The sequence below is a fragment of the Bos javanicus genome, chromosome 2 (assembly GCF_032452875.1).
Source record: "Bos javanicus breed banteng chromosome 2, ARS-OSU_banteng_1.0, whole genome shotgun sequence".
NCBI classification, from domain to species: Eukaryota; Metazoa; Chordata; class Mammalia; order Artiodactyla; family Bovidae; genus Bos; species Bos javanicus.
Window position 1 is genome coordinate 34,172,843 of NC_083869.1, and position 22,550 is coordinate 34,195,392.

General features: G+C 39.6%; 1 protein-coding gene across 1 annotated transcript in view; it reads left to right on the top strand.

Annotated features, from left to right (window-relative positions):
- Positions 1 to 19,152: 19,152 nt before the first annotated feature.
- Positions 19,153 to 22,550, top strand: part of IFIH1 (interferon induced with helicase C domain 1) — a 55,606-nt gene continuing 52,208 nt past the window's right edge. The window contains exon 1 of the mRNA XM_061436696.1: positions 19,153 to 19,944. Coding sequence (XP_061292680.1) covers positions 19,489 to 19,944 — 456 coding nt within the window. The 5' untranslated portion in view covers positions 19,153 to 19,488. The remainder of the gene's footprint in view (positions 19,945 to 22,550) is intronic.

Here is a 22,550-nt window from a genome sequence, read left to right on the forward strand (position 1 = left end):
TCAGGTATAGACAATTATTATTTTATAAATGTAAAAACTAAGGTGGAGAGTTGAATATCACTTATCTATAATGCAGTGTTAGCATAGCAAAGCTGAGGTTAGAACCCAGGAAGTTTAGCTGCAGAATGTGGTCTCTTAAACAATACATTTGTTTGTTTTGTATTTTGCTGATAGATCTTCTTGCTTCTCCACTAACCCACTTCAGTCTATTGACATCACAGCTGAAAGAGCAATGCTTTAAAAAAATAAGTTACATCATGTCCAGCTAAGGCTCCAATCCCATAAGTGGCCCTTATCTCACCCAGAGGATGAAAGAATATGCTTGCTATGGCCTGTAAAGTCCTGATGTGATCTTCCCCAGTGCCGCTGCTCTGTAACCACTCTATGACTCACCTTTGGCTCAATCCACACCAGACTCACTGGTCTTGCTTTAGAGGAGAGAGCCCATTTACTCTCTCTCTACCCACATAGTATTTTAAAATAAAACAAAAATTATTTACACCACAAGTAAAGAGGTCTTAAAGAGCAGAAAAAATGGCACACCAATAACTAGAGAAATAAACAAGAAAATTCATGGTTTTGACTAAGATGAGCCTAAAATTTGTTCTCTTACACAGGAAATACATGCCTTCTGACAAGTGTAAAGTTTTCATGACTATGTCTACTTATAGTATTTCTTCCAAATCTTGGTGGTCTTTGGCCTCAGGGTGAGTTTAGATACTCAACTAACCAATACCTTTACTAATACAAATAAACAGTGAAATAACGATGGTTCCCTTTCCTATCTGTGCCCATCTCACTTTCTCTTTCCCTCTACATGAATTTTTTCTTTATCCCCCTCTTCACAGATGGAAAACATAGGAAAATAGAGACAGTAAATATTTACTGCTCCTCAGCAAACTTCAGAGCCAGAATCTGCCCCTCTCAGGAATCATTTATACACCAAATACTAAGATATACCAGCTAATGAAAAACAGCATGAGTGGAGCTTATTTTATAGCACTAAGAAATTTCACACAGATAGCCTAATTCATTTTAGTCAATAAATGCTTATTGAACATCTATATTGTAGTACAAGTTTAGATGGAAAAAATATACATCAGTGGAAGTGGGGAGGATGTCTTTGCCCTTGTGGAGCTTATATTCCAGCAGGAAGAATAAGAAATAATAACTAATGATAATGAATAAGTAAATTAATATATAGTGTGGTCAGTTCAGTTCAGTCGCTCAGTCGTGTCCGACTCTTTGTGACCCCATGAATCACAGCACGCCAGGCCTCCCTGTCCATCACCAACTCCCGGAGTTCACCCAAACTCATGTCCATCAAGTCAGTGATGCCATCCAGACATCTCATTCTATGTCGCCCCCTTCTCCTCCTGTCCCCAATCCCTCCCAGCATCAGGGTCTTTTCCAATGAGTCAACTCTTTGCATGAGGTGGCTAAAGTATTGGAGTTTCAGCTTCAGCGTCAGTCCTTCCAGTGAACACCCAGGACTGATCTCCTTTAGAATGGACTGGTTGGATCTCCTTGCAGTCCAAGGGACTCTCAAGAGTCTTCTCCAACACCACAGTTCAAAAGCATCAATTCTTCGGTGCTCAGCTTTCTTCACAGTCCAACTCTCACATCCATACATGACCACTGGAGAAACCATAGCCTTGACTAGATATGTTAGAAGATGATAAATGCTGTGGAACAAAAGGAACATGAAAACAGAGGTGGGGTAGGGAGGTGACTAAGTAGGTGGCAGTATAGAATGGGGTGCCCAAAGTAGCCTTGTAAAGCAAAGGATGTTTGTGCAAAGGATTAAAGGACATGAGAAAGTTAGACATGAAATTCTCTGTAGGAAGTATATTCTAAGCAGAACTAGAGCTATAATCCAGAAATCTGATTACCTGTTTAAAGCAAAGTAAGGAGCCCAGTGAGTCTGGTGTGGATTGAACCAGAGGTTGAGTCATAGAATGGTTACAGAGCAGGAACGTTGGGGAAGATCACAGCAGGACTTTACATACCTTTGCAAGCACATTCTTTCATCCTCTGGGTGAGATAACAGCCACTTAAGGGGTTGGAGCCTTAGCTGGACATGATGTAACTTACATTTTAAAGCATCCTTCTTTCAGCTATACTGACAATAGACTGAAGTGGATTAGTAGAGAAGCAAGGAGATCTATCAGCAATCTGTTGGTAATTTAGAGATAATGGTGACTTACCATGGAACAGCAGTTGAGATGGTAAGAAGTGGTCAGATAATTTTCAGTTTTTAAGGTATAGCTTTCTTGATTTACTGATGCTTTGGATTTGACCATTATTGGCTTGGTGACAAAGTTTCTCTCCTTGGCCAAACTCTAGCCAGTTCTTCTGAGCGATCTTCTTAACCCTGGCCCACACAAACTTGAACAAAAACTAACTTAGTTTCTAACAGCTCAAGGCTGTATCCCTAGAATGACCCTAGTCCCCTTAAAGTGCACACATGAGAAGACTCAAAGCTTCCAAAAGAATTTACTGTTACTGGCTGGCTTGTTGCAGCCAGCACCTGAAGATAGGGTCCCATCTCCCAGTTCTCTGAGAGAGGGGAGCAGCCTACTCTGATAAGTGCCACTTGGCAAACCCCAAAGGATTTCACTTGGGCTAGACCCCTCTTCCTGCTCTTTGTAATTTTTTCTTGCTTTCCAGATTCTACAAGGCCCTCACTTACCCCCACCCCTTATTCCTTCATCCTCCCTTTAAAACACACAGTCACCTATCTACAAGTCAAAGTTGAGTTCAATTCACATCAAATTCTTTTCCCTATAATTTCCCTATTATTAATAGTCTATGACCAATTTAAATTACCCTTACTTCTTTAACTAGTGTCCAGTTTTGTGTATCATTGTTAATGGTGGCAACTGGAGGAAGAACTGTTTGGGATAGCCAAATCAAAAATCAATATTGAATATGTTAGATCTGAGACACCTAGGAGACTAAGTAACAATGTTAAGTAGGGTGTTGGTCTAAGAGACTTGTTGGAGGGAACAGTGCCTACCAACCACCCAGCATTTGCTCCTTACTGAAACTTTCTATTTCCCACCTGATACATTGCAACTGTTAAGAAGTAGTGAAGAATTCTGTAAGAGATATTCCACCAAAAATGGCCTTAAAATGGAAGTCATTCCTATTGGCAATGAAAGTGAGAAGGCCCAAGAAATTAATGCCTCTTTGACATTGTTTTCCATAGAATTAATGAATGATAGAAACAGATTATGACCTAGTGAATTAAAGGTAAAGCTTATTATAAATGCAAAGTGATTCTGGCAACCTTTAAATCCACAAAGTTTGAGAAATTATGCACACCCAATGTCTTGGACAGCTTGTGCTGCCTTAACAAAAATATCATAGATAGGACTGCTTAAACAATGGGAATTTATTTCTCCTAGTTCTAGAGACTGAGCGCTCAAGATCAAGGTGCCAGAGGATTGGTGAGACACCTTGAGCTGCATATGGCTGCCTTCTCACTGTTGCCACACATGGCCTTTAGCCAAAGGTAGACAGAGAAGTGAATTCTCTGGTGTTTCTTATAAGGGCACTAAAAATTCCACTCTGAGGGGCACACCTTCATAACCTCATCTAAACCTTATTACCATTCAATGATGCTATCTCCAAATACCATCACACTGTTAGGCTTCAATAAATGAATTTTAAGGGACCATAGTTATCTGTAACATAAATCATCTAAAAGGTGAGGAAGAGGAGACACAGTCATAAGTGTCTGCTGTGTCATCACCTTGGTTCCACCCTATAATTTATTTATTTCATGCTAAAATATATTCACATAGATTTCATGTCATTGCTTTAATTGATAGACGTGCAGTAATTATACTTTCTCCAGAAATTATTCATTGTGTTTTCAACATGAAATAATGAAGGCTCTATATGTGTTACTTTCACAAGGTATAAAAATATGACAGTACAAAGTGAAGTCATCTGGTAATAATTTCATTAAAAGTCCAAAGGTTCAGTTTCTTTCAGCACTGCCTAAGGGTTCTTCCTGCTAGGGAGGACAGAGAGCTATAAGCTTCCTAAGTAAGAAAAACCTGAATATTATTTACCATTTATTATTGAAACCAGCCACTTGACAAATTGACCTTATTCAGCTAGACTTTCAACAACACGGTTGTCTGTTTCTGATTCTGGTAATGTTAAGTACTCTATTGGCAGAAGCACAAACTCTAAAGCAATTTAATAAACAGTAATACATATATGAAAAGTGTCAACAGGGCTTTTCAGAAAGGTGAAGAATGGTAGCTTCTGAATATATATACATAGATAGCAATAAATATACTTGGATTGCTAAAGCTCTATTAAGCAATCTGGATTCAACACAAGCTTCTTTAGAAATGCTATGTGTAATGTTAATCACAATGTGTGTCTACCACTAATGCTCAATACAAGCACCAACACTATAATTAATAGCCTTGGTGAAGTTACCTGTGATTCAGGTAATATTGGAAAAACACCTGTCTTACATTTTATTTGTAAATGTTTGTTTGTTTATTTGGTTGCATTGGGTCTTCGTTGTGGCACACAGAATCTTCACTGTGTCACGCAGCATCTTTCACTGTGACACACAGACTCTCTGGTTGTGGCATGCAAACTTAGTTGTGGTGCATGGGCTTAGTTGCTCCACCACAAGTGGGGTCTTGGTTCCCCGACAAGGGGTGGAACCCCACCCCCAATCCCCTTTACTGAAAGGCAGATTCTTAATAACCGACCACTGGGGAAATCCTGTCTTAAATTTTAAATACAGGTTTCATGCTTGTGAATATCAGACCCCATATTAACATGAGATCATACACTCACAACACTGACTTTCTAGAAAGATAGAAATGAAATATCATTGATTGATACTTTTGGTTGGTGCTTATCCCTTCAGTCAGTAACATATGTTGTGTGAGTTTGAGTTACCAAAACCTAAAATAATTTGATCAAAACCATAAAAGTGATCCAATTCTTAAATAGATCACGGACTGCCTAAAAGCTGAGATCATCTTATTTCCACACATGCATGTGTGAAGATAAGACTGCTGGTAGAAATAAGACCTGGTAATAAGAATGAATGAAAAGATTAGAATCTTGTTTTCCATAAATGTTTGTTGTTTATATATTTATGAATCTGGTCACACTGTGCAGCTTCTGAGATCATAGTTTCCAGATCAGAGATTGAACCGATTGAACTGGGCCCTCAACAGTGAAAGCACAGATCCTAAGCACTGGCCACCAGGGAATTCCCCTACGATCTAGGTATTTATATAGCACATGATACTTTTCACAGCTATTTTGCAGAATATTATATTTGATATTCACAACAACCTTCTGAAATAAATAGCACCAGTTTTCAATACATTTTAAGAGGAAACTAAGATAGTAATAAGGCGCATGGTGAATGTAGGCACAGATCAAAAAACAGTTGCAAAATATTTTTAAAACAAAACATTACCTAATTGATTTTCATGTTTGGAAAATGATAACCCAAAGTGCTCCTGTAGTTTTGAATAAATGAATGAAGTTCCCGGCTTAAGCTTTCTAAGTTGTTTAAAAGCTAAGAATTAAGCTATAAAGCACTTTATTGAGTTCTCCCAAATTAGAAATTAAGTAAAAGAAAAAGTTTAGTACACCCTTTGTAAGGTCCCAGAGGATAGGAATTATGACATGTACTAAGACAGATGAGGATCCATGATCAGTGATGGTGCAAAAACCATCACCAGAGTGGGTATAAGAAACTCAATTAATGCACCATCCAAGATCTGCTCAACTTAGTCTATCTCAAACTGTTGCTTTGTTTTCTGGCCTCTACCCATAAAACTCATTTGTTGCTGTGCATGAGTGCTCAGTTGTGTCTGACTCTTTGCGACCCCATGGACTGTAAATTGTCAGGCTCCTCTGTCCATGGAGTTTTCCAGGCAAGAATACTAGAGCTGGTTGTCATTTCCTTCTCCAGGGGATCTTCCCTATCCAAGGATCAAACCCATGTCTTTTGCATCTCTTGCATTGGCAGGAGGATTCTTTACCAGCTGAGCCAACTAGGGAAGCCCTCTAGTTGTTGGTACATTTATTTATTAAAAATGCAGATGGCATACTCAAACAGTAATTGAGGGATTATAATAAAGTCACTATTTACAAAGATGTTGACATAGTTAAGAGACACCAATAAGGGATGATACAGCTTTTCAGTGCAAGCAACAGTGAGAATCAATTACCACATTTAGGCTGGGGGCAAGGCAAGGAGACAGCTCCTGAAACCTGGAAAGAGCTGCTGTGTGGAGAGGGCCACCTGTCATGACCTTCAGTGGAGGTATGTAAGATACGCTGGATAGAAGGGAGTTCCCTATCTCTCTCCCCTGTCTCCAATCTCCTTTCAGAAATTCCAATGACCGATCTCCATCAAAAGCCAAAGAAAAAGGGAGTTTAGGGACACAACAGCCTCCCGGGGTATAGGGGTATAGGGGAGGGTGGAGCATGAATCCTCAGAGGCAAGTGGAAAAGATAAAAAATGGTGAAGAGAAACCAATTCCATAACGTACATTTATAATCCTGCCAAAATTTAACAGCTCTTCAATTAGAGACTCAATTTATGTAATTTTTCTGTAAGGCAAAAATCCAGATAAATTGCTTAAAGTTAGTATTTATAGAAAGATTACATTGAATAGCGAATTTCGCTTTCGTTAAAACCAAATGCTTGACTGAGCAATTAGGCTATGGAGATGAGACGGAGAATGAAAGAAAACCTAGGTTTTTATTCAGCCACCATGATTCCATTACAGACTTGATCCACCCATTACAAGAGGCACTATGGCAACCAGCTCAGAAGAAAGGGGGAGGGGGAGGAGAGAGGAGGATGTAACCTAGCAACAGAATCTTTAGGCCACAGTTGGCTCATAATTGTTAAAATGGTAGTTAATGATATCAGCAAACATAATTAAATCAAGAGAAACTTTACCAAAAAGGGGTGAGTGGGGATGTAGCATATATTTAGGTATGTAGGCAAGAAAGATCAAATATTTATTTTTTTAATTTAAATTTATTTATTTTAATTGGAGGCTAGTTACTTTACAATATTGTATTGGTTTTGCCATACATCAACATGAACATTTAAGTTAAAATTCCTGTATAAAATGTTTTTCATATATTATTTTAAATAAATATACACATAAAGTAAAAACTGTTTAAAAGGAAATAAAAAACTGATTTCTATTAGAAAAGCATGTGCCTAAGATAGAGCTTTTTCAGTATAAATTTGAAAATTAAATGGTTATAATCTCAACCTTAAGTATTAACTAAGCAAACATGTATCTTCAAGCTTATTATGACTTTATCATAGTTATTCAAGGATGAAAAAAGTAGTTCATATTTTTTTTAATTTTTTAATGTGTCTATTCATTTGGCTGCATCAGGTCTTAGTTGCCGGACTTGGGATCTTCCGTGGTGCACGAACTTTCTAGTTGTGGCGTGCAGACTTAGTCGCTCCAAGGCATCTGGGAGCTTAGTCCCCTGACCAGGGATCAAACCCACATCCCTTCATTGCAAGGCAGATTCTAAACCACTGGACCACCACAGAAGCCCCCCCAGATAGTTGATATTTAGATCAATATTGCTATTTCCTTCTGATTGATAGTTGAGAAATGTTCATGTAGAACACTATTCGCTAACCACATCATGCAGATAACGAATTAATACCTATAACAGAATTAGGACAATTTCCCTTTATTAACTCCACTGATTTCATTCATTCACATACACATTCTGATTTCAAGAGAGTATGTTAATTGATACACTAACTACATTTTCTTATTTTCTAAATATTTGAAGTTCTGGGATCTGGGGCCAGACTAACTGCCCCTCCCAGGACTTGTTTAGTCACTAAGTCGATCTGACTCTTTTGCGACCCCACGAACTGTAGCCAATCAGGCTCCTCTGTCCATGAGATTTCCCAGGCAAGAATACTGGAGAGGGTTGCCATTTCCTTCTCCAGGGGATCTTCCTGACCCAGGGATCGACCCTGTGTCTCCTGCATTGCAGGTGGATTCATTACCACTGAGCTATCAAGGAAGCCCAGAACCTACCAAAGGGAATTGTGTATATGTGTTTAGTCACTCAGTCATATCTGACACTTTGTGGTCATATGGACAGACTGGATCCTGCCAGGCTCCTCTGTCCATGGGATTCTCTAGGCATGAATACTTGAGTGGGGTGCCACCTCCTTCTCCAGGGGATCTCCCCAACCCAGGGACTGAACTTGCACTCCTGCATTGCAGGCAGATTCTTCACCACTGAGATGCCAGGGAAGCCCTTCCCAGGGGCTAACCAATTATTAAAGACAGCAAAAGACTCAACACGGTCTTTTGTAGGCAAACTAGGTAATCTAGGGCCTGAACTCTGAACTACCACCTCTCTCTGGGTGTGTCTTGTCAAGAGGCAGAATCCTCTGCACTAATTTCCCTGGGGCCAGATACGAGGCAACTGGAAGAAACAGCCTCTATGACCCAGAGCCTGCTGAAATTATTTAAACTAGCCAATTCTAACCCTGCTTACCCTGCCTTGCCTGGCCTTTCCCATGGAAACCAAAATGCAGGCTCCACTCATCCTTTTCCTTGGCTCTTTATACCTCCTGACTGACCCTGGTGCTTCCCTATGCATGGTCTGGTGTGCCCCTCCTATTACAAACTGTAACCAACTTGGCCATCACCTCCTGATCTGTTGTCCTCATCCTATTGGAATAACAATAAAACCTACATTTTAAAACAATAGGTTCTACTCATTATCGTCTGTTTTAACTCTTGAAGGAACAGTGCAGTAAATATTTCAGACGGATCAATGACTCCAAGTTCATTTACTGGCTGTGTGACACTGGGCAGAATAATACAACTTCTATGAATCTCAGTCTACTTTTGCAAAATAGTGAAATTCTCTACTAGAAAAATTAGTGCTTTTACTGTTTTCTCTGTTTTTATAAAATATAATACTTTATACTAAATTATCTTCCCATTGGGTAATATAGATAATTTCCCTTTTCTTTTATCTGGCAAAAAATCTATAATTGTAGCTGCTGCTGCTAAGTCACTTCAGTCATGTCCGACTCTGTGTGACCCCATAGACGGCAGCCCACCAGGCTCCCCCATCCCTGGGATTTTCCAGGCAAGAACACTGGAGTGGGTTGCCATTTCCTTCTCCAATGCATGAAAGTGAAAAGTGAAAGTAAAGTCACCCAGTCGTGTCCAACTCTTAGTGACCCCGTGGACTGCAGCCTCCCAGGCTCCTCTGTCCATGGGATTTTCCAGGCGAGAGTACTGGCTGCCATTGCTTTCTCCATTCTAATGGAAGAAAAAATGCTGTTTACATATTTTAACTCATGTAATTAAGTATTGGACAAAAAGCTCCAGTTTCTTCCATAAAAATGGCATTTTCAAGGAAAAGGAATAATATAGAAACAATGTCTTTAAAAAATATTTGATACAAAATTTTATTTCAAATTCAGAAGCATGCAAATTAAAAGCATAAGGTGATACCATTTCATACTTATATTGTTAAGAAAGTCAAATAGTATCATGTGCTAACAAGTTTCTACCTTTGATTTACTTAACAGGAAAGTTTCCTGGGATGACATATTTCATATTTCATATTAATGGAATATAATAAAAATTATATGGTGACGTTCTCTACCACTTATGACTTTGTATTCCAGATATAGTTGCATTAAATAAAAATCAATGAATATGACATAAATAAGACTAAACATTTTGTTACTAGATGAGTCTGCTTTTTGGGTATGGTGCAGTATGTTATTCTTTCTGAAATTTTATTTTTCTTCCTATACAGTATCACAAAAATGAATGGCAAAGGATAGTTTTTTTGACTTCATACCAGCCAAATCAATTGTGATGCAATTAAGATTTGATAGTAAAGTTCCCACAAGGTGGCGGCAGAGGCATCACCATCAGCAGCCAGTCACTGTACAGAAGAGCCTAAGGAAGCAAGGGAAGTGAATGGTATGACTACAGCTGAATGTCTAGGATTTGGTGCTGCTTTGAGTCTGTCGGCTCCACATAGGAGAAGCTGGGTCATTGAGGTTCCAGGGAACTTAATAGGCCAAAGGCAGCGTTTGGCCCCACCTAAGACCCTGGGTCAGCTTTTAGAATTTCATTCTGTGAGGAAGTTTAGGTTTTTTTCTACAGTTCACTGTGGTGTTTTACAAATACTAAATGAAATTACTATTTTTAATTTCTAATTAATGACACACAGCACATTACTGTGCATGTAAACAGTCTATTCCTGAAAAACAAAACATTTCTGAGATGTAGAAAATTAGTTAACACTCATAGTCCATGTTTGCATCCTTATTAACATTACTCTATCTATTAAAATCATAAATTCTTTAAATATTTTAAATAGATCATTTGTAGTAACAAAATAATTTGAACTACTCTTTCATTAAAATTTTAAAAATCTCCCACATAGTACAGTATATCTGTCTTGTGAATTTTACTGCATTTGAGGGAGAAAGAATCAATGAAATGGAACCCTCTGATTAAGTTCTAGGATTGTGTACCAGTTCTGAGGGGTGGGAAAGACCATGCAAGCCCCCTAGAACTGTTGGATCTTTACATCCTCAACACAAATGTGCAAATAGACACACAAATGCAGGACTCAGATACATCTGTTCTCATTAGGAATTCAGAGGAGAAAAACTAAATTCTTGTAGGTGTATTCAGGAACTATTCTATTTAAAATATTATAAAATTTAATTTTCCCAGCTGAGGCTTAAAAAAGGGATACTCTGCTTCTTGTTTCAGTTTTCACCTTACAAACCAGCGTCCTTTTCAACACATGTTCAGCATTAATGTTTCATCATTTTGCACTTTTTGTTGGTGATTTCACTGTTTGAAATGACCCCAAGCATAGTCCTGAAGTGTTATCTGGCATATCCAAGCACTGGAAGGCTGTGATGTGCCTCAAAGAGAAATATGTGTTAGATATGCTTTATTCAGGTATGAGTTACAGTATTGTTGACCCTGAGTATACTGTTAGTGAATTAACAACATATATTAAATAAGGGGTCTTTAAAGAGAAACACACAGAAAACAAGGTTATGCATTAATTGATTTTAGAAATATTATGACCTCAGGAACCTAATTCTATACTTCCCCAGGGGCAGTGGTTCAGTATTCGTGAATTAAATGTGACTTTATAGCGGACGATGAGACTTCATTGTACTTTCCATTGGTGCTATGCTAGTAGAGGCCCTAATCCTTAGTTCTCAAGTCTGGCTGGAGACTAGTATCACAAGTGGAATTGAAAGGAGAAGTAACTGACAATAAAGCTCCAATCGTGGAGATTCTGATGCAATGGATAATTGTATATATGTCTGCCTGTGAGACAAATATATAGGGAGGCATGAGAGCAACTTTCTAGCTCACTTTGCCACACAACAAGGAACTGAGTGGCTGCTCTGGTACCCCTATTGGGGATTCTCTGGGAGGGCAATGTGTGTGCTTGGATAAGGAAAGCATCTAAAAGACAAATTTTTCTAGCCAGCCTTGGGTTATTTTTGAAATAAAATGGCTTGAGCTCCTATAAAAAAAAACAATGCCTTAAAAATCAGAATTTTTAAGTGTTTTGAGCAAGTATCACTTTATTTTAGGGGAGGTGGACACAGCCAAGTTCTAGCCAATGAGATATATAAAAAAAATTCTGCGTTAGACTCGTGGGGCATTTTTCTCTTCACTATTGAGAAAACGCAAGTGGGAGAAACTCTATGTTTCATCTTGTTACAACCTGCTTTGAACTGGAGTTGTAGGAAGAAATGATGTGGGGAGCTGTAGCAGTCATTTTGCAACCATGAAAGAGAAGAAAAGAAAATTATAGGGCACACCCCAGAGTTCTAACCTCAATGAATTATTGGCTTTTCCTGTTAAGTGTGAAAAGTCAATTCCCTGTTGCTGGGTCACATTTACTCAGCGTCATCTTTACCTCGCAGCTGGAAGCATGCCTACTGAAATGGCCCTCCTATCCTGCAGAGCATGGTGAAGTCTGGCACAGTTCATAAAATATTTGATAAATTCTATAGAGCTTATGCTCTCATCGTCTCCCCTGCATGGAATTCTCAATCCATGCTCCCTCTCTCACTTTCTACAGCTACACTTGTCTATGTAGCTCTGCTCCACCACATGGAACCACTGCTGCTACTGCTGCTAAGTCGCTTCAATCGTGTCTGACTCTGTGCGACCCTATAGACGGCAGCCCACCAGACCCCCCGTCCCTGGGATTCTCCAGGCAAGAATACTGGAGTGGATTGCCATTTCCTCCTCCAGGGTATCTTCCCAACCCCGGGATCAAATCCAGGTCTCCCGCATTGCAGGTGGATTCTTTACCATCTGAGCCACAAGAGAAGCCCAGACCTGGGACTACTTAAGGTCAGTACAGCAAATGAAACACAGGAATGAACTTGTCATATTCTGGCCATCTCTGCCATCAGGAATCTCTCACAGATTCTCCCTTTGGAATGTCAATACGATCTACCTATGGTGATCTCTTTCTTGGAGATCTCTTCCTTCTACGGAAGACCATCTCAGTTCACCCTCTAATGAACAGATGTTGAGTGTGTATATATATGTGCACACATATGCATTTACACATACATTTATGCAATAAAAAATGGTAGGAAAAATATTAATAATGCCTATCTCTTGGTGATGGAATTATAAGTAATTCATATAATAGTCTTCAATATGATGTGATTTTCCCCCTGAAATTTCTACAGTGAATATAAACTATTTTTAAATAAAAATTAATGTTGTTAAAATATTCAATTCAGGAACAAATCATCTGGACAGCACATGTCTGGCAATAGGCTCTGAAATATATTCAGGTTCCATGTGTTAATATACTGACATTTGTCACAAAGCAATAATAGCACGAGTAATTTGAAAGTTCGACTTCCAAAATCTAAAAGCCGCATTCCACTTTCCTCCTGGAGCCCTCTCCCATTTCACCTCCACACCTTCATTCTTGTTAATACTCCTCTTCAAATGTATCACAGTCTCTAGCCCTTTATTGACTATGCCAAAGCCTTTGACTGTGTGGATCACAACAAACAGTGGAAAATTCTTAAAGAAATGGGAATACCAGACCACCTTACCTGACTCCTGAGAATGCAGGTCAAGAAGCAAGAGTTAGAACTGGACATGGAACAACAGACTGCTTCCAAATCGGCAAAGGAGTACGTCAAGGTTGTATATTGTCACCCTGCTTATTTAACTTATATGCAGAGTACATCATGAGAAATGCTGGGCTGGATGAAGCACAAGCTGGAATCAAGATTTCCAGGAGAAATATCAAGAACCTGAGATAGGCAGATAACACCACCCTTATGGCAGAAAGCAGAGAGGAACTAAAGAGTCCCTTGATAAAGGTGAAAGAGAAGAGTGAAAAAGTTGGGTTAAAACTCAACATTCAGAAAACTAAGATCATGGAGTCCGGTCCCATCATTTCATGGCAAACAGATGGGGAAACCATGGGAACATTATTTTGGGGGGCTCCAAAATCACTGCAGATGGTGACTGCAGCCATAAAATTAAAAAAATGCTTGCTCCTTGGAAGAAAAATTATGACCAATCTAGACAGCATATTAAAAAGCAGAGACATTACTTTGCCAACAAAGGTCCATATAATCAAAGCTGTGGTTTTTCCAGTAGTCATGTATGGATGTGAGAGTTTGACTATAAAGAAAGCTGAGTGCAGAAGAATTGATGCTTTTGATCTGTGGTGTTGGAGAAGACTCTTGAGAGTCCCTTGGACTGCAAAGAGATCCAACCAGTCCATCCTAAAAGAAATCAGTCCTGAATGTTCATTGGAAGGACTGATGCTGAAGCTGAGACTTCAATACTTTGGCTACCTGATGTGAAGAACTGACTCACTAAAAAAAACCCTGATACTGGGAAAGATTGAAGGCAGGAGGAGAGGATGAGACGGTTAGATGGCATCACTGATTCGATGGACATGGCATCACTGACTCAATGGACATGAGTTTGAGTAAGCTCCTGGAGTTGGTGATGGACAGGGAAGCCTGGTGTGCTGTAGTCCATGAGGTCGAAAAGAATCGAACACAACTGAGTGACTGAACTGAACTAGCCCTTAGAAGGCTCTCTAGAGCTGAGGTCAAGTACTTTATTCTTGATCTCTATCAGCTAAAATCTTTGAACATGAACCCCCTAATATATATATAAATATACATTTTCTTTACATGTACAATTATGACATACCATAAAATACAAAAAAAAACTTAAAAATAAGGGATGAGATAAAGATGAAACAAGATTTTTAAAAGTAATTGATATAATCTAGTGCATTAATAATAAAAATAATTTGTAATTGACAATGCTTTATTTTTTAAATCTTAGTGTAACTCTCTTATTTAGCAATTCAGAAGTCTGGTTGGATTTATCTCAATATGTGATTTCAATAATTCATTTTAAGCACTAACTCATGTCTCTGTCCCTACTTGAAGACTTTGTCAGCTGTATAAGAGCAGAAGAGAAATAAAAATATTTAACTAGCTGTATGGCATGGGTAGTAAGCAATTAAAACAGCCACTCTTCAATCAGAATGGACCCAGGCTGAGACTGCTAACCCCACAATGCCCATCAGCTACATGCCAACCAGGATTTCAAGGAAAAGACAAGGCACTCTACCAACATTTGACTGTAGCTTGCTCTTGAACATTTATTGTAAAATAAAAGAAGCTCAGTCAATCTTTGCCCTTGAGGCAAAGGTGTTGTTTAAAGATGTGTAAATATGCAAGTAAAATTTTAAAAGGACTTAAGCTATGGAGGAAGGATTTAGAAAAAAATGGATGTTTGGAAAATGTATCTCTGACACCTGATACTTTTGCCCAAATATTTGTGTTGAAAAGCTTTCAAAAGTGCACACTTAAAACTATAACTTTAAAACTGAATTTTTGAAAATAATTGGGAAATGGTTATCATGACCTGGTAAACTTAGTTTTTTTTTTTTTCTATTTTTGACTTATTTATATTTTTGAAATACAAACAGTATTCTTTCAAACTTTTCTGCTGTATCAACCTATCAGCTTCTGCTTCTTGCAGAAAGGGATACTGTGTAAAAACTCAGTTAGATGGCCAGTTACTATATAATGTTTATACGTATAACTAAGTTATTTCCTCTATAAATTGTGTATTATTTGAGTGCTAGCACTATCTCTTACTCATTATTTGTCCAAAAAAATTGCTGGCAGTCAAGTATAGGGTATGTGTAACATGCCAGGATTAGGGCTAAGTGCTTACAACAACCTTTTAACATAGTACAGATATCATCATTATTCTCATTTTACAGCTGAGAAATTTGAGGTTATTTTCCTGAGATGACACAGCAATTAAGAGGCAGTTGCTGCTGCTGCTGCTGCTGCTAAGTCGCTTCAGTCGTGTCTGACTATGTGCGACCCCATAGACAGCAGCCCACCAGGCTCCCCCATCCCTGGGATTCTCCAGGCAAGAACACTGGAGTGGGTTGCCATTTCCTTCTCCAATGCATGAAAGTGAAAAGTGAAAGTGAAGTCGCTCAGTTGTGTCCGACCCTTAGTGACCCCATGGACTGCAGCCCACCAGGCTCCTCCGTCCGTGGGACTCTCCAGGCAAGAGTACTGGAGTGGGGTGCCATCGCCTTCTTTGTAAGAGGCAGTGCTGAGATGTAAATCCTCATCTCCTGAGCTCACAATCTCTAAGCATAATCACAACCCTATTCTGCCAGTGGAAGGGCATCTAACTTTAAATTATACAGAGTAGGATCTTTCCTGATAGAATTTAGTAAACAAGTGAAAAAAACAGAATGACAATTCTAGAACTATTTCCTCATCAAATTAAATTATTGTCATTTTCTTTGGAAAAGGTATGACTGCCATGTATGGCCATTAAATTGTAGTTCTAGTTTGTTGAAGACATGGCAGTTTTGACTTTTCTTACTTCTTAATAGAAGAAAACTCAAATGGTAAGGTGGTTAACAGCAAGAACCTATTATCTAGTATCTTCCTGAGTGACTATTTAAAAAACAGAATGCTAAAAGATGACTTTTAAAACTGATAGAGATGGAAATATTTCTTTTGCGTTTAAAAAGAAAGGGCAGCTCAAGAAAAAAGGAAAAGATATAGGTCAGTATGATTTCCTACCTCAAAGGAGAAAGGAAACAGAAACTTACATTTAGAAGCAATGAGGAGGATGATAAACAAAATTATTTGAAGAAACTTGACATAGAAAATCTCTATTAAAACAAAAGGGAGAAAATAAATGAAACTATGCAGTAAAAATACAGAAGAAAAAGGATACATTTTGAGAGATTAGATTCTTTGTACCCCAACTTCTTTCCTTCAGCAATGGCCCAATCCTAAAAATAGTGGTTTCTTTCTATTTTCCCTCAAAATCAGTTCTCATCACTCAATCTTCATTCAGCAAGGCAACTCTTCCCTGAGAGTAAATATGTATCATTATTGATGGGTATTATGTGATGCTAACAGTGAGGGTCAGGAGAGGGCATCTATATGGAAAAGCATCCGTGAAACTGCAATGTGCATTATTATTTAGATGTTACTAAAGTCCTCATGCACACTGTATATTTTCTGGTTATTATTTATTTCCCGTCTTCCTCCTCCCATTAGAATGCGACATCCATAAAAATAGGAACGTTATTAAGTTTTATAAACTGACTCTAGGGCAGCACTGGTCACAGAGTAGGTTCTGAATAATTATTTTTTTAAGTGATTGAATGAATGAATGCCATAATCTAAATACCAAACACTTAAACCTCCATTTTTGATCGTCTTTCACCAGGACAGCAATTTCATGGTATTAAGAAGATAACATTATTTCTCTATATTTAATCAATAATCTCTTTTTATTCCCCAATGTTTGAAACTAAAGGACTAAAGATGAGTACCATGGGACACAATGTTTTTTGGTTTGTTTGTTTGTTTTTGCTTTGAAATACTGAATACAACCTGCAAGCAACGAAAGGGGGAGGGGGAGGTGGACCTTAACAGTCCTAACAGATAATTTTGTATACACATAACTAAGCATATAATGTGTTTATCCTCTACCTACAATATAAACTTCCCAAAGTAACTAAAGATATGGAATTATTTTATGAAGAGACAGTAAAGAAAAGCATAAACCAGGCTCACTTGCAAGCTCAACATTCTACTTGACTTCAGCAACTTTCACTATGTGTTTTGACATTAAGCCAGTTGCTAGAGTCACCACTCTGGTGTTCTTGCCTGGAAAATCCCATGGATGGAGGAGCCTGGTGGGCTGCAGTCCATGGGGTCGCTGGGGGTCGGACACGACTGAGTGACTTCATTTTCGATTTTCACTTTCATGCATTGGAGAAGGAAATGGCGGCCCACACCAGTGTTCTTGCCTGGAGAATCCTGGGAATGGGGGAGCCTGGTGGCTGCCGTCTGTGGGGTCACACAGAGTTGGACACGACTGAAGCGACTTAGCAGCAGCAGAGTCAAGGCAAATAAAATTCCCATTCAGGTGGAAAATCAGCAATGGCCTACATATGTGCAGAGTACTGTAGTGGTCCTGTGTAAATATGTCTTTTCTTTAAGCATATTACAATTCCTGGGGAGGAAAAAGCTATTACTAGGTACATAATGTAGTTAGTAAATAAAGTAAGAAAACAGCTATAACGTTTTGAATTGGGTGTTTTCTATGCCTCGGGTAAACAAAGATTCTGTATTTCTCCCACCCAGTGCAAAACACCACCAAACTTCTCTGTCCTATCCAAACTTCACTGAATGTGCATTGTTAACCCATGTCCATGGGATTCTCCAGGTAAGAATCCCAGACTGGTTGCCATTTCCTTCTACAGGGGATCTTCCCGACCCAGGGATCTTCCCCACCCAGTCTCTTGCATCTCCTGCATTGGCAGGTGGATTCTTTATCACTGCACCACCACTGCAATCAGAAGCCCACCAACTGATTGCTTTGCCTAAATATATCTTTTCAGTAGCCTAAATGACCCCTTCCACCTCCATATAATTCTGGACCATGAGGTTCTTATTATGAAGCAGATAAACTACCATCCCTAGTCACCCAGGGCTGAAGAATGCCAGAGTGAGTAGCAACCCGAAGGACTCACATTTATGTGGCTTCTGTACTGAACCAAAGCTGCCATTTTTCAGTGTGGGTGTCTTTTTTTTTCCCTCATGACATAGACAAATGTTGATGTTTACTACAAGTTGGTACATTAGTTGCTAATTAAGTTCCTGGCTGCTTCAGCCAAAACTTGCTGTATTGAATCCAAGAAAAGAATGGCAGCTACATCAAAAATAAGTTGTTGGGGATTTTGTTTGTTTTATTAAAGGAACGTTGTATATTAAAGAATATGGGGAACTTACATACTGGGAGATAGAAAACCTTCAGTCTTGGCTTCCTCCTAAGCTGAGTTGGTAGTTCAAGTCCTTCCGCGTCTGTCACCAGGCCTTGGTCAAAGCCAAATAAACAGTACAATCTACGCGAAAGTAATCAAGTTGATTAACTGTTTATCATTACTTGCTCTTTTTCATACCCACCCACAAATTCCCAGAGGAAAGAGTTACTTCTTGGGGACCCACAGGAGGACAGGTTTATCCTGGAAAGAGCTCACTTCACCCTGGGGGGCTACATATCTCTGAAAAGACGTCTTCTTAGTGTCATCTCTCTGCTTGTCCCTGTAATCTCACACTCGGGCGGGGCTGGGGGCTGCCTGCATTCGCCAGTCAAGCCTAATAACTTCCTGTTGACATCAGGGTCTGTGGCAGCCTCTCTTCACCTCTGGGCTGGGAAGTCCCCAATCACGCTTGCACGCCCTCCAGATCTTAGCTGACAAGGGGTGGTGCGAGACAGCTGCGGGGAGGGAAGTCTGAATTTTCATTCCGAGCCCTGCAAAGTAGACAAAATACCCGCTGGCACTGCTGAAGCCCTGCTGTCTTACTCCGTGGAAGAGAGAATTCGCTTTCCGTTTCTGTTTCCCACAGGGCCGAAGGACTGTCCTTACCAGAACCGACCAAAAGGTGGCTCCTCCCCGACCAGACACTCCCGGCCCAGCTGATTACGTGTGGAAACTCTTGAAGAAGAGAATCGAAACAGAAACCGAAGTCAGGAAAACTATATAACTGCCTGGCGGAAGGTTGGCCTCGAAACTCCCATCCGAGTGAGCAGAGCCGGCGCCCTGGTCCCAGGCTCACGCGAGCGCCCACCGCCGCCGCCGTGTCCTGCGCACCTGCACACCTGCCCGGGTGCCACCACGCCCCCGCGCGCCCGCCTGGGGGTCCTGCAGGCAAACCCTGTCAGCGCGTTGCTGCAGGCCCCGCGGCTCCGAAGCAGCAGCAAAGATACCTATCATCCGCTGAGTTGAGAACAACTTTTCCATCTACCTGGAAGAGTCTTTTCCCACCTCTGAGGAAGAAAGATGTCGTCGGACGGGAGTTCAACAGACAAGAATTTCTGCTATCTCATCTCGTGTTTCAGGGCCAGAGTGAAAAGGTACATCCAGGTGGAACCAGTATTGGACTACCTGACTTTTCTATCTCCAGAAGTGAAAGAGCATATTCAGAGGACGGCCGCCACCACTGGGGACATTCAGGCAGCTGATCTGCTTCTGAACACCTTGGAGAGGGGGAACTGGCCGCTCGGCTGGGCTAGGATGTTCGTAGAGGCCCTCCGGCAAGCAGGCAACCCCTTAGCCGCCCGCTACGTGAACCCAGAGCTCACGGACTTGCCTTCTCCATCGTCTGAGAACGCTCACGATGAGTGTCTCCAACTGCTGAACCTTCTTCAGCCCACACTGGTGGACAAGCTTCTGGTTGCAGATGTCTTGGATAAATGTGTGGAGGAGAAACTTTTGACAATTGAAGACAGAAATCGGGTAGGTGTCAGTTCAAATGGAGCTGGACTTAAAGGCAGATATTGCTACTTGGGGTTGTTCCTCCATTTGCCCCATTCCAAATGTTTTTTGACATCTTTGGGTAAATTTGGTTCCCTCCTTCCTTGAGACTGTCTAGGATTTTAAAAATATAATTTTGCAAATTTAAACACAAAACAGCAATTTTTTTCTAATTCTTTAACTGAAATGAGCTACAGAAGAAAGAACTCTAGAAAAATAATGTTTGCTAATAGACAGCATTTATTAAACACTTACTGTGCAATTAGACTCATTTGCAAAACCTGTTATCGGAGTTCATGCTCACAATAATCTATTGAGTTATTAGTTAGTAATCTAGTGTTATTAACTGTGCCATTTTACAGATGAGTAGACTGAGGCAGTTTAAATAACCTGCCCAAGGTCTACCAGGAAGACAGTGGTAGAGCTAGGGATTTAGTTCCTGATGGTGTGAAATTTTATGTCATATTATATGAAGTTGCATAGAACGGGGATCAGCAAACCATGACCCATGCTAAACCAACCTGAAAGCCAAGAATGATGTTTAAATTTGAAATTTTTCAGTTCATAAAGAAAGTTTTATTGGAAACAACTATGCTCATTCATTTACATGCTGTGATTGCTTCTGCGCATTAAGAGCATTTGAACATAGAGTCATATAGCCCACAAATCCTAAAATATTCAGTATCTGGGCTTTAAACAAAAAGTTTTCCAATCTCTGGCCTATATTATGCACTATGCCATTTAATATTGGTCCAAATGGGGAAATTACATAGTACACACACACACACACACACACACACACACTTTTTTCTTTAATCAAAGTTTCAGCATTCTTTGGGAATCAAAAATTGGAGATAATTAATTGAAAAAATATGTAGCCGGTAGTAATTTTCCATTGTAATAGAAAAATAATGAATTTTTTAGATGCCATTTTGACAGGAAGACTCTTATAGGGGATTACACTTAGCGTTTTATTGTTCATTGTTTTTCAGTGAATAAGGAAGTACTGTGGCATATAGAAACTCTGTCGTATTCGAATCTGACTTAGAGTGTACAGTGAAAGTTTTATTTTGAAAGGCATGTAGGCAAATAAACCCATTTTGGGGGGTCAAAGTCTAACATGCTGTGATTTTTGACATTTTCTTTCTTTCTTTCTTTTTAGTTCATCAGTTGTATCCTCATTACAAAGTTCTGGGCACAGGACTCCTATCAGCCTATGATGTGACTTGATCTTTAGTGACTAAAGCTAATGCTCCTTTGTCAACTTGACAGCCATAGGGCCTGTCCAAAGACCTAAGTGTGTATCTAATTTTGATGACTGGTTTTCCCAACAAGTAAATAACTTTACACTGTTGTCAGTAAGGTTTATGTAGTTTTGTGTATTGAGAACCAGCTAGAACGCATTATAGTAGTCCAGCTGGATATGACAAATGTGTACATCACTGTGGCAGAATCTTAATTTGGAAGACAGTATGCAGCCTTCAAGCCAGCTGGAGATGGAAGATGGCATTTCCAGCCACAGTAGCTGTTAGGAAGTCCAGAAGCAACAGAGTCCAGTAACACCACAAAGCTGTTTATGTTTGGTGGGTATGATGTCCCGATTGCCAGTGAAACAGCACTTCTCCTTATTTACTCTAAATACGTCTGCCTATCAGCATCACTTTTGTCTTGCCTGGATTGAATTTCCGCCAGCTAGATTTTATCCAAGTTCTTGATTCTGGCAAGCTTGGAGGCAGCTAGCAGGAATGCAAGGGATTTGACACAAAGAAGATATATAGTAAAAGGACATTTGTGTACTGGTAGCAGTTAAGGCCAAAGCAACCCCATTTCTCTCTCATAAGGGAGAATGGAGGAGCAATATATGGAGGCTTTCTAAGGATCAGTAGTGTCTGTGTGAGATCCTGGCACATCATTCTTAAAGATACCATCTGTCTCAAAGGGAAGCAATGGCGGACGATGGGAAGGAAACACTAGGTTTAGAAGAATCCATAGCATGTTGATATGGGTTCCTGAGGAATGTTTATCTTATTACAGAAAAGTGTGGTGAGGAAAGCATGGGAGTTTGGAATGGCAAGACCTGGATTTTGACATCTCTGTTTCTTACCATCTCTATTCCTTTGGGCCAAATTATTTAAGTTTCCTGATCCTAAATGTACTATGAAAATGGATATAATAATAATTTCCTCTCTCATTCACAGTGTTTTAGTGAACATGAGTAAGAAACATTGTTTATGAAAAAGGTTTATTAATAAGAGAGCTGTTTTCATATGATGATGACTTCTATTGTTTGTTTGGTTATATTTCCTTGTGAATTTAAAGTTTCAAGAACTAAGGTAAATGCCTTATGTTGAAATTGAGATCTGCCTCCTAAATTCCATGCATTAAACTGTGAGCTGAGGAAGAAACTGTTTTTCATCTAAGAATGAAACCAGGACCTAGTTAGAATTAAGTATAATATTGGTGCTTAATAAGTATTAATTGATTGGATTAATTTCCAAGAAGTCCAGAATAAAAAATGAAAATGCTTGGTGTAATGAATTGCTTTGCCAGGCATCAGGGGGGAGGAGGGGAGGAATGGTTGGATAATG